This window comes from Acinonyx jubatus, chromosome C1, assembly GCF_027475565.1.
Source record: "Acinonyx jubatus isolate Ajub_Pintada_27869175 chromosome C1, VMU_Ajub_asm_v1.0, whole genome shotgun sequence".
In the NCBI taxonomy this organism is placed as follows: Eukaryota; Metazoa; Chordata; class Mammalia; order Carnivora; family Felidae; genus Acinonyx; species Acinonyx jubatus.
Window position 1 is genome coordinate 48,183,883 of NC_069381.1, and position 17,324 is coordinate 48,201,206.

A 17,324-nucleotide genomic window follows, 5' to 3' on the forward strand; every position below is an offset into this window, starting at 1 on the left:
ATTAACTCAAAAAACCTCACAGTAACTCTGTGAAATAGGGACTGTAATTATCTCTTTTATGGATAAGGAAGCTGAGGTTCAAGGAGGTTAAGGAACTTATCCAAAGTTATAAGCTAGCTAGTAAGTTCTCGATTGCACATTTGAACTTTCTGTCATTCTGACTCCTGAGTCTGGACTCTTAAACACTATGCTAACTTGCCTCTTATATATGGCATATTTTTCAGTAAAAGTATGTGGTTTTATTTGACCAACCTTTATTGGATCTTAGAGACCAGGAATTTTAGATACACTTGAACCTGGTTTCTCAAACTTGTATATATAGTATTACATCAACTGTGGTTGAAAAAAGAATAACATTTTAGCTTTGTGAAGGGACCATCACATATTACTATCCTCTGCAATTCAATATCAGCACTGGAGATAGAAAGTTTCAGCTTTTAGAAAGTTAAAACAGGAAGATAGACATATGAATAGATAATTACATTATCTGATAACTGGAACAATGGGGCATTATAACAGGCAGGTGTGTTGGGTCATATATACATGAAAAGAGAGACAGATTCTCTTTCTTACTGGAAACCTCAGTAGAGGCAATTCTCAAGCAGGGTTTTAAAGAATGAGGTTTTGCCAAGTTAAAAATCTGCATTAGTTGCTAGTGTTAGTCTCTTTAATTTAAACAAAAAATTATGAAGAGATGGTTGGAAAACGGTGACCTTTGTCAGTACACTATGAAATCTGAAACAAAAAGAAACCTAGTTCCCATTCATTAAAAATACACCTGTAAGGGGGCACCTGGGTGGCCCAGTCGGTTGACCATCCGACATCAGCTCAAGTCATGATTTCATGGTTCCTGTGTTCAAGCCCTGCATCGGGCTCTGTGCTGACGGCTCAGAGCCTGGAGCCTGCTTTGGATTCTGTGTCTCCCTCTCTCTCTTTGCTGTTCCTTTGATAGTTCTCTGTCTCTCTTTCTCTCTGTCACTCAAAAATAAACATTAAAAAAATTTTTTAAAAATACAACTGTAGGAAAACTGAGCTAGTTTTCTAATTTCTTTTACCAGTGAGTACTGTGCAGAAATGATGTGCTTTTGCAACTGGCACTTAAGTATCTTGAATTTTTACATGTGGGTGTATATACTTCCTGGATAAATGTCTTCTTTTTAAAAAATATTTCTTTGCAAGTAGCCTACTATACTATATAATAAACCTAGCCACAGATAATTGTTCAGCCTTCATTATTACTATTAAATGCACCAGTTGCACAAATGCACCTTTATAGATCCTTAACTACTTTGACTTTCCATACAAATAAATGTGTATGATCCATCTTACCATAGGCTGAGCAAAGAGCGCATCCGAGAATTGCAGCAGCAGATTGAGGACCTCCAGAAATCTTTACAGGAACAAGGCTCCAAGTCTGAAGGAGAAAGTGTAAGTAACTTGAAAGCTGTAATAATTCTGCTGCGTGTGGACTCTCTGCGAGAGGTTCTAACGCCCAAATTCGTCTTGTGTTTGAAAGTGCCATGCCACCCTTATCAATGAGGGTACCCTTGAATACCGTATATATCTGCATAACGGATGCTGTGATTTTGCCACTTTGGAGCCTATAAATTAATCGTATGTATTGAAGGTGATTTCTATCTGTCCTACTTCAACAGCTACACCTAACTTCATGGTTGCTGGTGTGCTGCCGGTGAGGTCTTCATGGCTCTGCTGGGACACCAACAGGGTGGGCCTCAGAAAAGTCCTGGTTGAGAGTGCTCAGTGGTCAGAATTGAGGAAAACTTCTAACAGGAAAAGGGAGAGGGAGAAAATGATCTCTACCAAAGAGCCTTATAGGAGTGGATCATACTAACCTCCAAAGGACAGAAACCGTAATGCAGTTTTGAAAGCATCACCTCGTATTTCTTCCCTTCTTCCATGCCGACTCGTGGCCTTGCTGCTTCTAATCTGATTTTGATGGCACACATTGTGAGGGCAGAGAGAAGAGGACTCAGCAGAACTCAACAGCCCCAACCCGAATGCACCTAACAGTGTGTCTGTAGTTTCAGCTCTGTATGCAGGGGGAAGGAAGTAACGACAGAGGGAGGAAGGCATTTAATGGAAACAACAACGAAAAGACAGGGCTCTGTGTGTGTTAGGTACTGGTTAGATGGAAGCTGAGGTGGTTAGATCTGTGTTGACGGGGAGAAAGCTATGAAGAGTAAGTAAAGAGGTGAAAAGGAAGACTGAAAGGGTTGTGTTTCCTCTCTGTCTGTTATATGCTTTATATGATTTTTTCTTTTTTCCCTGGGGGCTTGGAAAATAGAAATCGTCTCATGCATGGCGGCATCTCATATGTGCATATATACGGTATTGTAACCTCTCTGATATGAATATTTTTTTAAGCCACAATAGAGAATACTTTTAAAATGGGATCTCTTTGAGAGAGTACATTTTGGGTTGCAGTGTTTTTAAATGTGTTCTATCTATCTTTTAAAAATAAATTATTAGTGTCTTAGTTATGTTTCAGATTATGTGTTTTAAACCCTTCAACTTTTCAGTAGATGATACAGAGCTAGTGTTGCAATTTAAACTCCTGCTTTTTAAAGAGGAAGTTTTATGTTTTGAATTTTATTCTTTAACAAAATCTTCTTCATTTTGATGTTAATATTAAAGTGCTTGCATTTATAATGATAAAGCTTTATTATAAAGATAATTATTTAAGTCTATTCTTCACTAAGGGCCTAACATCTTAAATTATGTATTTTAAGAAAGGATTTTTAAATGTTTGATACTCCTCAATATATCGCATTCAGCTTGCATTTGGTATTTTTCTTCAAGTTCAAATTTTATTTTCATGGTATTCAGAAATATGAAGCACTTTTCTTTCTACTCTTGTACTCATCCTTATGTCATTTCCTAACCTCCTTTCCTTTCCCTTTGAAGTAAAAAACACCTGAAATTTTATGTCTTTACAAGTATGTTATTAGAAATACAAATTGTTAAAAAATTTATAATTTTAAATAATACACTTCAAAAGGAGGTAAAGAGATTTTGATGTCTGGAAAATTTATCTTGTCACAATAGTTATCTTACAGCAACTTTTTTTAATTTTTATAGTCCAGCAAACTAAAGCAGAAGTTGGAAGCTCATATGTAAGTAAACTGATATTTCATTTCAAATATGAGAGGGAAAGGGTTTTAAAAACTTCTAAAGTTAGTATCCTTTTCTGACTTTGTTTGTAAGAGAAACCCCCTGATGCCAATTGAATGTTCACCACTGCCATCAAGAAGTGAAAAGAAAAACGCGCGAAAATGTTCAGCCTGCCTGTCAATGATCTCAAATCCTACATTTTTCCATCACTAATGTCATTTGAAGAGTTTACAAAGTAGACAGCTGTCACATGTGGAGATGTGGGATGTTTAACCAATAAAATATTTCCTCTGACTTTCTTAGGAAGCAAGGATGAGAGGGAAAAATTAACATTGTTAGCACCTGTCATGTGTCAGGCAGTTTACCCTCTCACAACAAGCCTTTAATATGTGTCAGGTATTATGCCCATTTTACAGGTGAGGAGATTCAGGATCAGAAAGTGATTTGGCTACAGTCCACAAATGTCCTGTGGCAGAAATCAGTTTTCATTCTCAGGTCTGTTTGCTTCCAAAACTCCATGCTCTTTCCACTACTTAGGGAAAAACTAACTGAGGTCCAGGAAGAATTACAGAAGAAACAAGAACTCATTGAAGATCTTCAGCCAGATGTAAACCAGAATGGTAGGTACTTGTAAAAATCTGGATCAGACTACGACTAAGGACTTGCCTTTTTTAGTTGAAAGATGCAAGAACTGTGTATAAGTTTTCAGACACTCCATAAATGCGTGCATTGCAAATAAGAACCATGATAATGTTTTAGTGATTTCAGTGATTAACAAGTGATCTGATTTTAAAGCGAAAAAGTCTAATAAAATGAACTGATTGATATATAGGAGTATCAAACATGGTAACATATAATAGAATTAATACTATGGAAATGTAAATAAAATAATTTATAATAAAATTAAATTGAGCCTTAAACAGTATGTAGAAGGACTGCTTTATTTTCTTATGATGATTGTGCTTACATGCTGAAGTGTATTTGCTCATTGAAACACTTGATAGAAGGGAGAAAAGCTGGATAAAGCAGATTACAGATATTTTTAAGAAAAAATAATATGAAATGATTGAGGATATGTTGTAGTTCAAAGGTTTTAGATACGAATTCACTACAAAGAAGAAATAAACATTTGTCTTTTAAGTTCTCTTATCAGTCCTTTCGAAAAAAATCAGATAAGTATAATTTTTGTGTGAGGAGGGAATATTTTAAATTGGTCATGTTTCATTTCATTTTCAATAATAGTGCAAAAGATCAATGAACTTGAAGCTGCTCTTCAGAAGAAAGATGAAGATATGAAAGCAATGGAGGAAAGATATAAAATGTACTTGGAGAAAGCAAGGAATGTGAGTGGCTTACCTTTCAGAGCTCAAGTCTTCTGACTCAGGTTCTCATAAGGCCCATTCCACCCATGAGGTTATCTCTCTTAAATATGCATCATGTCCCTTTTCTGACTCTACCCTGCCTTGCGGGTCAGTCCTCACAGTCTCTCCCTCTCACTCATCAGCATCATGTAAAACAAACACAGGGCTGTTCTTGGACAGTTTAAACGGGGACCGCAGTGACCTCATTAGAGAAGATGACTATTAGAAAGTATGGAATCATGGGGTGCCTGGGTGGCTCAGTAGGCTCAGCGTCCGACTCCGGCTCAGATCATGATCTCACAGTTTGTGGGTTTGAGCCCCATGTTGGGCTCTGTGCTGACAGCCCAGAGCCTGGAGCCTGCTTCCGATTCTGTGTCTCCCTCTCTCTCTGTCCCTCCCCCACTCACTCTCTGTCTCTCACAAATGAATAAATGTTACAGAAAGAATTTTAAGGGGCGCCTGGGTGGCTCAGTCCAACTTCGGCTCAGGTCATGATCTCATGGTTCGTGAGTTCAAGTCCCACATTGGGCTCTGTGCTGAGGGCTCAGAGCCCGGAGCCTGTTTCAGATTCTGTGTCTCCCTCTTTCTTCTGCCCCTCCCCTGCTCTCACTCTGTCTCTCTGTCTCTCAAAAATAAATAAACATTAAAAAAAATTTAAGAAAGTATGGAATCTTTAGCTCTTAAATTTTTTTTTTAACTTTTATTTATTTTTGAGAGACAGAGCATGAATGTGGGAGGGGCAGAAAGAGAGGGTGACACAGAATCTGAAGCAGGCTCCAGGCTCCGAGCTGTCAGCACAAAGCCCGATGTGGGGCTTGAACCCATGAACTATGAGATCATGACCTGAGCGGAAGTTGGATGTTTAACTGACTGAGCCACCCAGGTGCCCCTGGAATCTTTAGTTCTTAAAATGAATGTTTGCCTTTGTGAAAATTTTGCTCTTCAAACTTGTTTAAAATTGTTTTACCATTTAATTTAGATTAGATAGTTAAACACTCTTCTAATATTTATCAGACTGGTCTTTTTCCCTATTTCCAACTTAAATATCTGTGAGAACATTCTCATAAAATCGTTTATTTCCATGAATACCATGTATTTTCTTAAAATATTCTCTCAGAGAATATCAATATACTCTTTTCTATTTGTTGAATAAACAAGAGGATTATATGATGAAGCTTTAAAATACTGCTAATGTATCTATTCTTTTTATGTTTGAATTTTGTATTTATTAAGTTGTCCATATTGCCTGCAACAACAGATACACCTCAAGATCTCAAGGCTTCACATGAAGTCCATTTTTCAATGGGGGAGGGGCTCTGCTCCGTGCAGTGTCCCCGAGCCCCCAGCTGACAGAGTCTTTGCCTTCTTGAACACAATGTTCCCAGCTGTACTTGACTTAGTCCAGCTGGTAGACAAGGGCAGCCAGCCTAGACCATACTGGAGATAGTAACGGGGTGGGCCTGGGAGCCACATGAACCACTTTCACCCTCACTGCAGTGGGCAGAATATAGGCACACAGCTGCACTCAGCTTCTAGGGAGTCTTGGTAAATATCCAGACAGTCTCTGCCACAGTCTAGTGTCTCTCAACTATATAAGTGCTTTTAGTAGAAAATATAAAACATAGAAAGATTCCCTTTCTTCTTAACTGTGCATTTTTTTCAGTGCATACTACGTCCATGATTGCAGACATAGACACACACAATTTGTATGATCATAGCACATACAATTTATATTTTGAAAGTTTAAAATAATTCCCTCATGTTATATAAACATACTTTAATATTTATTAAGCAGCTATTATACTTAGCACAGGGAATAGAGAAGTAAACAAGACAGACGCTTCTAGAGCGGACTGTGCAAAGTAAAAGAATGGCTATATAATATTCAGTTGAATGCAGTATATAGTAATTTAGTCATCATCCTGTTGTTGGAAATAGTTTGTTTCCATTTCTTTTTCCTTCTTGCTTCTAGAAATAAGACTATAGACAACTTATTTATATAGAAAGCTTGCCCCTTATTTTGGCTTATTATGTTAGCCTTGTTCCTAAGCTAATGGGTCAAATGGAAGTTTTAGGTCAAAGGATAAGAACATTTTAATAATGTGCTTGATACATATATCTAAATGATATTCTAAAAGGATCACAGTTAAGTAGACAAAACAGTGACCATGAATACCATATTCTTGTCATCATCAAGTACTATCATTTAAAAAAAAAAATTGCGGGGCGCCTGGGTGGCGCAGTCAGTTAAGCGTCCGACTTCAGCCAGGTCACGATCTCGCGGTCTGGGAGTTCGAGCCCCGCGTCAGGCTCTGGGCTGATGGCTCAGAGCCTGGAGCCTGTTTCCGATTCTGTGTCTCCCTCTCTCTCTGCCCCTCCCCCGTTCATGCTCTGTCTCTCTCTGTCCCAAAAATAAATAAACGTTGAAAAAAAAAATTAAAAAAAAAAATTGCTGGAGCGCCTGGGTGGCTCAGTCGGTTGGTTGACTTTGGCTCAGGTCATGATCTTGCAGTTCGTGAGTTCAAGCCCTGCGTCGGGCTCTGTGCTGACAGCTCAGAGCCTGGAGCCTGCTTCAGATTCTTTCTCTCTCTCTCTCTCTCTCTCTCTCTCTCTCTCTGCGCCCCTCCCCCACTCTCTCTCTCTCAAATAATAAACATTTAAAAAATAAAAATAAAAAGCAATTGCTTGTATGATAAACATGATTTCATTTCTTACCTTTACATTATTTGGAGGGAGAGGTTAATTATAGTAACATAATGTCCATGATAGAAAATTCAGAAAATATAGAAAAGTCACAATCATACTTTTTATTACTTAGAGGTAAAAAATTATGATGTGTTCTCTGTAATTAAATTATGATTTAAACTCTGCTTTTACAATGTGAACTCCTCGAAGGCAGGCACCAAGCCTCCTGTATCCCACGGGCCATAGTCAGTGCCTGCCATATTCAGCACTCAGCAAATTGTTTTTAATGAACCACAGTCATTTTTAGGCATATTGCCTTTCAGTCTTTTTCCTTTACCTCAGTGAATATAGGTGAAATCTTTAAATCAGTTTAAATCTTTTTGAATAGATTTGTAATTACATCATACAGCTGACCTTATTATTGGAAATTTGTTTTTGCTTCTAATTTACACCTGATATTTTCAAGTTAATTTCCTGTTATACTGCTGGCTCCATAGTTTAGTTGAGTCTATGAACAGCATTCTGAGCAAAATCTCTTTTCACCTAACTTTTAGTGACTTCCATAAATGTGATTGAGCCACTCTAGGGATTGCAGGCAAAGTCATCAGTTTCTAATAAGTTGATCTTACATATTGAGTTACATTTCACTAGATAATGGTAGTGAAAAAGGTTGTTGCTAAGAATTTTTTTGTTACTTTGTACAATGATTCCTATATAATTAGCAAATTCTTTTAATTTTTTAAAAAAATGTATCTGATAAATATGGAAAGTGTTGTTTCAAGACCTCAGTGCTCAAAGTTTATAAGACTAGATTACTATCCCTGAGTACTGAGCCTTGGAGAAAGGAAATTTTATTTTGAGATAGGGATCTTCCCATTTTGGTACTGAATTATAATATCATTCTACCTCTATAATGTTATTTTTATTACTCAAATTTAATTGTAAAATAAGTCATAGTTCACACCTGGATCACTTTCTGGATAATTTTCCACTTTATACACAGAGGTTTATAGGTTCTTATATTTCAGTACTTGATAATGTAAAGTAAATGTAAAATATTTTTTTTTCTTTCAACAGGTAATAAAAACTTTAGATCCCAAACTAAATCCAGCATCAGCTGAAATAATGCTACTTAGAAAGCAGTTGGCAGAGAAAGAGAGAAGAATTGAGATTCTGGAGGTAAAATTTTCATATTCACACGTCTCCTTTTAATTATTCTGTATAATCCTGATAATTAATTGCTGTCCAGCATCTGCCATTAATGATCAAGTTTCACAAGAAGTTGAAATCAGGAGCTGGCAATGCCATGTTTTAGCGCTCAGTATGTTTACCACAAAGCATCTCACCAGCCAATAGGAGTTTATCTACTCTGCTACATTGTCTCTGTCACTCCCACAACAGCCAGTCCTGTGGATAGCCCTTAGTGGCTAATAGAGTTCTGTTATAATGTTAGCTCCTTTTAAAATTATGTGGGTTAGAGTTCATTCAGAAAATATAAGTAAATAAAGGAAAAAAAGGAACCAAACTCACCTTTAAAAAAAGGTACTCTACTCTGTTAACTAGATTTTCCTTCTCTTTTCTTCTCCCTATTCCTCACTGGAACCTAAGTAAACTCATTAGTTGCAATTCCTGGGGGAAGAAAGTGCTCATAGAATCCAGTAAGTCCTTGCACTGAAGTGGCAGTCTTGGTTGTTAATCATGCATAGTTATGTTAGTGATGACATCTTCTCATTAATTAGCCGGGTCTTTAGAACTTATTTTTTGTGCTGATGATCATATCATTTTTACTGGCTGGGTTAATAAGTATGTCAGTCTGGAACTGTATATTCATAGATTTTATAATTGGGCATGTTCTAGTTTCCTTTGCAAAGTGTTTTACAAAATTATTTAATACTGTGGTGAGATGCGATACTATTCTTGAAGTCATTATGTGCTTCCTTATAATAATGTATGTGTAATTGCAGAGCCATGATGAGATCTGTATACTAGCCTTGAAATTTGAGTAATTGATAGTAGGTTTCTTTTTAAATCAACTAGGAATGTTGTATTTCAGAGAAACATGTTGTATTCATTTACCATTTTCTTCATATTATTTCTGAGCCAGGGTGTATGGACTGTAGTGGAACTATTTTGTTTAAAGACTTAACATTCAGAGTGCACACCAGCCTATGTGCCCTTGCTAAGTGCTTGTCCAGGCCTTGTCAGGTGCTGTAAAAAAAAAAAGCACTGGATGGGGGCATCTCTCTGCGGAAATACTGTCCATTCTTCAGCATCCAACTCACATGTGTCTTCCTGGATTCCTTAGGCAAAGTTGGTTATTTCTCCATAGCGATTCCATGTATTTTGAACTCATTAATTCAACCCACAATAGCATTGTTCTTCTTCCTGGTGTGTGTCAGAGTTTGAGGGCAGAGCGTGTATCTTATATACCTGTACTCCCAGCATTAAATATCACATAAATGAGAGGCCAGGTTTGCTGCTTTATTGGTAAGTTCTCCTAAAGTTATCACCTCTCCTCTCTGGTCCTAGGTCTCCTCATCTGTAAAATAATGAGACTTGGACTGAAAACCCCCTGAGCTCTGAGTTGCCCTGATTATCCACCTCCCAGTGAACGCCAGTGAGCGTGTGCAGCATCGTCAGTGCTTCAAGTGCAGCTCCCTACCAAGTAGAAAGACAGAATGGCACCTCTGATGATAGGGCTTTGAGGAGAAACTTGGGTTACGTCACAGCATATGGGCTTTGGTTCATGTGTACTTCTCTGCGCATACACTGCAAGAAGCAAAAATGAGAGAAATATAAATAGCAGATGTTATTCTATCTGCCATCGTTCTTGGGGAGTCATTGTCTGGAGTGGGTGTGAGCCAGCAAAAGGCCATCTTGCCCCCGTCATTTCTTGCTTCCTTTTGTACTGTGAGCATCTCGCTGTAGGAACACTCACGTGTTTATGTAGAATATTTACGTGAGCCAACTGTATCTGGTGCTCAATGAAATTACTAAATTTGCTATATTTGAGCAATTAAGAAATGGATGTCAGCCTCTAGGTCAGCACGCAAGCATGGCCACAGGCAATCTTGTATACAGATGACCGAGGAACGAGCGAGAAAAAATTCGGGTTAAGCGTTACAGGAGATCTTTAGGATTTTCTGGCATATGTTTTACTACATCCTCTTTCTCCTTAGTTTTGAGTCCTCCACAGATGCTGGTCTGTTTTATCATCTAACCCAGTTATTACTTTCATCTCTCTTTATAGGTGACAGTAGCATGAGAATCATGAGTTTCTTATTTGTTGTTGCTTAAGTGCTGTCCTACCAGTAAAATTTTTGAAGTTAAAGGTTTACTAGTCACAGTCTTACTCTTTCTTAAAGGTGTTGTGCATGCTTTCTCCATGATCCAGTTCAGATTTTGACTGCTTTATGTGCTACACGATGCATGTTTCAAATTCTCTCAATGAGCAGAGTGAAAAAATGATTCCAGTTTTGGTAGTTTGGGTTTATTTCTGGGATTTTGATAGTCCTTGTGTCTTTTTCCAGAGTGAATGTAAAGTAGCAAAATTCCGTGATTATGAAGAAAAACTCATTGTTTCTGCCTGGTACAATAAGGTGAGTTGACATTCAGCCAGTGATTGGATGTTGTGTTTATCAAACGTTTTGACCAGGAGCCACAGAAAGAAATATATTTTCTACCACAGATCATTACACATGCATGCTTACGTATATAAGTAAACAGAAGTTACCCTGTGTGCATGTACCCAGGTATCTCCTGACATAGTCTCTTCTTTTTAATGTGAGTTATAATCCAAATTATATACTTTAGTGTTTTTAGGTGATGCACATGAAGCACACACACAACAGCTCACAAATATTTTAAAAATTGCCTTATTTGAGCTAAAATATTTAATTTGTGCTTCATGCAGTGTTTCTGTAGAAATGTGAATATCTGTGAAATGAAAATCCCGTGTTTCTAGTACTCAGCATTTGTTTTAACATCCCATAAATCCTCTAAGTGTGTCTTTCACTGTGTTTTGTTTTCTGTTTTGTTTTGTTTTTAATAAGAAATACTCTTCGGTAGTTGTATGTCTGTGTTAAACAGGAGAAAATAGTGTAAAATTATTTGAAGTGCATTTTATTTTGTCATCCTTACTGTCAGTGGGATATTTGCAAGCATTTCATGATGTATATGGGTTCTTTTGGATTATTTTAATCGAAATAGAAAATAACACAGCCATTATCTACCTTAGCTGTTGCTTATTTAGTAAGAGAGAGTGTGGACTCCCATGTCTGAACCCTGTGCTTCCCCACAAAGAGCGGGCTGTCCTTCCTCAAACATGCCTGTTCTTGTATGTCACCATATTTTTTGTCTGTGCTCTTGCCTTCCCTTCTCTGTTTGATAAAATCTGGCCTAATTTAGCAAGGCCTTAAAGGAAATCATATGTGAAGTGTTCCCAGAACTTTCCCTCATAAGTCAGTCATCCGAGTTAAGATTGGTAACTGTGTATTATTTTCTTTGTTCCTCCGCAGCCTCTCAACACATAAATCATTAAAGATATTAGATCCAAATAATGCATTACGTGTTCATTTTCTACCCATGTCTTTTGAGCATTTACTATATTCTGTGTGTTATACTAATTCCTAGTGATTCTAAGCTTAGTAAAATTCTATTACTTGGGCTAGTGAGAAAAAGTAATTACTTTTCTTACTAAAAAACCCAATATCCACAACTACAGTAACTTGTCATGTATCAATGTGTAGATAGACAGTAGTGAACTATGGTGGTTCTCACACTTTGGCATGCATTAGAAGACTTGTTAAAACACAAGTTATTGGATGCAGCTGCAGAACTTCTGATTTAGTAGGTCTGGGTAGAATCTGCAAGATAGAATTTCCGTTTTTTTTCCAGTGGTGCAAATATTAATCTGAGGACCTCATTTGAGAATCTTTGACCTAAGCTTTTCTCTTGTGTTATGTCTGCTCATAGTGGGTGGAGTGAAGGCCCAAACAGAAAAAAATTACTTTGGAAACTTTTTTTATTGTTATAATTAAGCTTAATGTTAGAATACTAATTTAAGCTACTGTTTTTGATGATTTCAAGTTTAGTGGGTTAAAATAGAGAAACTGAGTTTTATGCCTTTGTTTCCTCCTCCTTGCTGGTGTTACAATGTACAGATGAATTAGCTTCTGAACCTTAGCTTTTCTATGAAAGGAGAAAAACATCAATCAGCTTTATAGTAGTGTTTTGAGGAAATGACTTTATATTTGTCAAGTGAAAAGCACTTGACAAACTAAGTAGTCTTGTTCCTTATCTGCTTATGTTTGTGCAGAGTCTAGCGTTCCAGAAGCTGGGGATGGAATCTAGGCTCGTCAGCGGCAGTGGTGCCTGCAAAGACCCTGGTGCGTGCGCTCCCGCACGGTCTTTCCTGGCACAGCAACGGCACATCACCAACACCAGAAGAAATCTCTCTGTTAAAGTTCCTGCTACAACACCTGATTAAACTACATAAGAAAACATAAACAGAAGTGCCCTTAAAATATTTTGTATCCTTCAATTAACTGCCAGATTGAAAAAGAAATTTATGACGCTGGATATCAGCTATTTTAAAATTAACATGCACAAAATTAATTTTGTCAGCTGACTTGGAAAGCAAAATATAGAGTCAGCTATTTCTCTAAGGGAGTATATTTGAGTAATTGGAAGATGTAATTAGGCACACATCTCAAACTTTTGTCTTCTGAGAGTGTTATAATTTCAAATTGACTTTGTATATTTTAATGTTTTCACTTGTACCAGTAACTTGGTTAATTTGCAATGTATAATCAGTAATAAGTAATTTACAAATATATCTATATTTGCTTTATTGCGTGGGTCCATATAAAAATAGTCTTGAGTAGGTGCATGGAGAACTATACAAGAGTTATGCTTTTTGACTCGATGCATAGAAGGTTTTACCTCTATCCTCAAATCTGTCATCAGATGGGTCTCTTTTATCATGTGATGGATGTTATAACATTTGGAAGATTGACTATTGAAATGACTTTTTGCCATAGTAAAAGTGACTAACTGGAGATTTTGCAGATTCAGGAAACTTCCTAGTTCTCATATGTACCTACTATAAACAAGGGCTTCTGTACAGCATGGTTGAAAAGTTAAGGATATGGAAATAAGCTGACTTTTATAAGTGATTTTTCTGATGGGAAGTAAGGCAAAAAATATAATTTGTGTGAAACGTCCACACATGTTTTAATATAATGATCATAATTATTGCTTTTAAGCATAAAATTATCAGGGCATTTACTAAAAAACATGCCATAATAGTTTTTCCTCTTCACTGCAAAGAGATGGTGTGGTGATGGAATCATCCGGAATCAGTTTGATTTTGTTTACGAATTAAAGAATCTGTCTGGGACTGAGTTTATGGTATTCAGTTCACTTCTATCCAAAGCTTTTATCTTCAGAGGTGTTATTTTCTAATTTTTTTGGCCTTTTTTAGGAGTCACACTTTAGATCTTGAGCTAAATCTGTGCTGTCCAGCATTCTAGCCACAAGCCACATGTGGCGATTTAAATAAGATTAATTAAAATTAAAAATTCAGTTCCTTGATCACATCAGCCACATTTCAAATGCTCAACCGCCACATGTGGCTGGTGGCTCCGGCATTGGAGAGTGCAGGTATAAAAAATTTCCATCGTTGCGAAAAGTTCTTTCGGACAGTGCTGTGATCAACCTTTCTTTAGTAACTTGGAAATACTCTTTGATATTAGACCACAAACATAAAAAGAAGAAAACCGTTAGGATTCTTTCAGATATGAAAAGGAATTGAATTGTGGCACAATTAGCATTTTGCATTCCGTGTAGTTGAATACCTTAGGTTGTGACGTTTGTAGTTCATCCTTCCAGTGCCGTTCGACAACTGCATACGTGTCAGCATATGTCTGAACTAGGGGTCAGCAAACGTTCTGTAAGAGACAGATGGTAAACAGGGTAGTAAACACTGTCGGCTTTTTGAGCCATATGATGTCTCCCAAGTACTGGACTCTGCTGGAAGTGTGAAAACAGCAACCATAAACAAATATGTAAACAAAATGGGTGTTGTTGCATTTCAATAAAATTTTATTTAGAAAAAACTGGCAGGAGGACGGATGTGGCCTGCAGGCTGTAGACCCCTGGTCCAGATTTTATTTTCAGCCTTTCTTTGCATATGTGAGTATTGTTCCACTTACAGTATTATTCATTTAGATACTTGCTTTTTAGATTATCTACCAGTACATTTTTCCTAATCACTGAAAATACAAGAATTTCATACTGCATTTAGGTCTCTTAAGATTAGGGAGCATCTGTCAGGATATATTGTTTCATCAGGGTTACTTCTGTTGACTACCTCTTAGATTTTGATGGTTTTTATTGGTGCAATTATATTGTTGGTTTGCTTTTTTGTATATTCCTATAGTCTGCCTGCCTGCAACTTTTAGTGAAATGAAATAGCCCTTTGAAAATATTTTAGCATGCTGATTAAAATTTTCCAAATATTATGGCATTTTGGTATATTTTGGTCAGTGTAGGACATCTGCTCCTTTGGTGTTTACTATTTGCTCATAATTGAGATTTTACAAGTTCTTCAAGCTCCCTTTTATTGGAATTTGTTGTAAAACATCAATTTCAATAATTTAGTATTTTCACAGTCAATTGCTCATAAATTTTCAATTATTATATTTGGAATTTCTAAATAATTTGTGCAATTTCTGAATAAGGACAGAAAGCTAGATTCTTTTTTAATAGAGAAAAAGCAAATTTTGTGATTTATCACTTTTCTAGTTGATAAGTAGAATTTAAAATGCTTGATACAGGAGTATTTATACAAGACTAATGTAAAGTTCTGTATTATTGTGATTAACCTTATGGAAATTCAGGAACTGATCAGAAGTGAGATTATTTTCCACATCTGGTTAATGTAGTGAGATTGACACCCTGTGGGTGGTACAGCATTATAAATATTCATCACGAACTATGATTTATGTCTGTGTTTTGAGGCTTCAGTGCATATGCCAGGGAAGAGAAAGCCAGCATCTGTCTGTATGGTAAGGTCTTGAATGCCCCACTGATAAAAGTACAACCCCAGACCAGTTTGGAAGCGATCTTTAATTTTGAGCATTTGCTCTAAGGTTAATATTCCTTTCTCTTTTTAAGTTAGAAGTGTGTATACATATGACAATGATCACTTAATGTATTGAGAAATATTTGAAGTTTATTCTGTTGTTTTTTTTTTTTTTTCAGTGAATCAGGCTGTTGAACTCTTATGATTTAGTATAGATTAAGAATTAATGTCTTATCTAGAAACACTAAACTGAGTATCCCTCATTAAGATGTCATCATCTGATAACTGGATTGCTAATTTGAATGTTAGATAGTGCTTCTACATCTACACCTGTTTCTGTATAGTGGCACATTGGGCTCTGTGGGGTGGCTTTTAGGCCACAGTACTATGTTAGGTTCTCTATAGGCATATTTAATGAGAAACATTCCTATGTAAAAATGTGTATGTATGGCTGTATGCGTACATTCCTGTTGTGAACCTGTACATTACAAAGAAGTAGCTTGGGAATTTGTAAAGCACAGCCATTAAAGAAAATAGTGTGCAGTTATTAAACTTGATGTAGCTTAAATGTTACGTTTAGTTTATAAAGGTTCTTTCTATTTTCTATGGCAAAAGACTTTGACACTTGAAAAATAGAAGCAATACTTGATTTATTTTTGTAAGTATTTAGGATATTATTTTAAATAAATGATTGTCCAATAACAATATAATAAGTTGTGAAACGTTTTAAATAAACTTTCTGATTTCTGTGTCTGACGGTGATGGTGGATTTTTAGTGGCTACAAGTGCACATTTATTTGCTGCTCTAAATAAAGGACTTAAAATGTTTAGTTTGTTAAAGAAAAAATAATTGCATTAATTCTTCTAATTTAGTTTTTCATTTGAATTTTTTGGTGAAGTGATTTTTTTGGTGTTCCCTTTTTATGTCTCCAGTTTCACATGGGGATCTAGACATTTTCCATTATCATGAAATCCAGAATATTTCTGGGTTTTCTTTGGCAGAGATTGCTGCTTATCCCCCAATATCCATTATCCCCTTCTTCCTCTGGTAACAGAATGCCATATTTTAGCTTGTGATTTCACTATCCAGTGACAGGGGGTGGGGAGGATAACTACTTTCCAGACCCCATTGTAACTACATGGGGCCATTTAAGGTCTGGCCAAAGAGATGTGACCCTCAGGGACGATGGAATAACAAAGACTAAGGAGCTCGGATCCCTAATACCACCATTTAGCCATATCAGCTGCCACTTCCCACCTGAATTTCTCTTAAGCAATGTTTCTTAAAGCCACTTTGTTTTGTTTTGTTTTGTTTTGTTTTGTTGTTTCCAGCATCCTTATTTCCCATTCTATACATGTGTGTCACAATGAATTGTGAAATTTTTAGGAAAGTACAACATGTCTTGGAAAGGCTTCATTCTGTTGCTGCTAATAGATGCCCAGTAAATATTTGTTTTATGACATGAATGAAGTTCATGTGCCAGACATGCAAAAATGAGAATAAAGTCCCATCTCACTTTAGATAGATCCCCATGTTGCCAAAAGAACATGATTCCATAAATTGGACTTTCAGATTTTACAATAAATGCTGGCCCAACATCATCCCATAATTTTGTGATTAGTTCACTACCAGAGATTCTTGACCTATACTGACCAATGTGGTGGTTCTAGCCACAATATGTATTTAAACAAATTTTAATTAAGTTGTATTTCCTCATTAGCCTAGGGGCTACAGTACTGGTCAGTGCAAGTAAAGAAATTTCTATCATCACAAAAAATTGAATTGGACAGCTTGTTCTAGATGCCTGGGTTGAATGGACACATTCTACATCTCTGAAGTTTCCAGTGATATGTGACCACAGAAATGTCGTGAAGTGAAACCTTCAGACACCTTCCTGCACACAGTGACACGCTCAGGGATAGAGCTGAAGTTGGATTAAGCCGGCCGTGATTTTGATGGTGAAACACTTGGTTCTCTTGCCCAGCTGGGCCACAGCAACTTGCTCTCAGTAAGTAGTAACACTTGCAGTTCAGACCTGCTTGCTTTACCTCAAATATTT

At 36.7% G+C, this 17,324-nt stretch overlaps 1 protein-coding gene across 4 annotated transcripts in view; it reads left to right on the forward strand.

The window, feature by feature from the left end:
* HOOK1 (hook microtubule tethering protein 1) overlaps positions 1–16,020 on the forward strand; it is a 72,022-nt gene extending 56,002 nt beyond the window's left edge. For 2 of the 4 annotated variants that reach the window (XM_053214145.1, XM_027059040.2), the window contains exons 16-22: positions 1,335–1,428; positions 3,100–3,134; positions 3,670–3,752; positions 4,375–4,475; positions 8,256–8,357; positions 10,709–10,777; positions 12,496–16,020. In XM_053214145.1, coding sequence (XP_053070120.1) covers positions 1,335–1,428; positions 3,100–3,134; positions 3,670–3,752; positions 4,375–4,475; positions 8,256–8,357; positions 10,709–10,777; positions 12,496–12,666 — 655 coding nt within the window. In that variant the 3' untranslated portion in view covers positions 12,667–16,020. Of the gene's footprint in view, positions 1–1,334; positions 1,429–2,305; positions 2,350–3,099; positions 3,135–3,669; positions 3,753–4,374; positions 4,478–8,255; positions 8,358–10,708; positions 10,778–12,495 lie in introns of those variants that run through there. The other 2 variants (XR_008294917.1, XM_053214146.1) reach the window with 2 other exon arrangements.
* Positions 16,021–17,324: the final 1,304 nt, after the last annotated feature.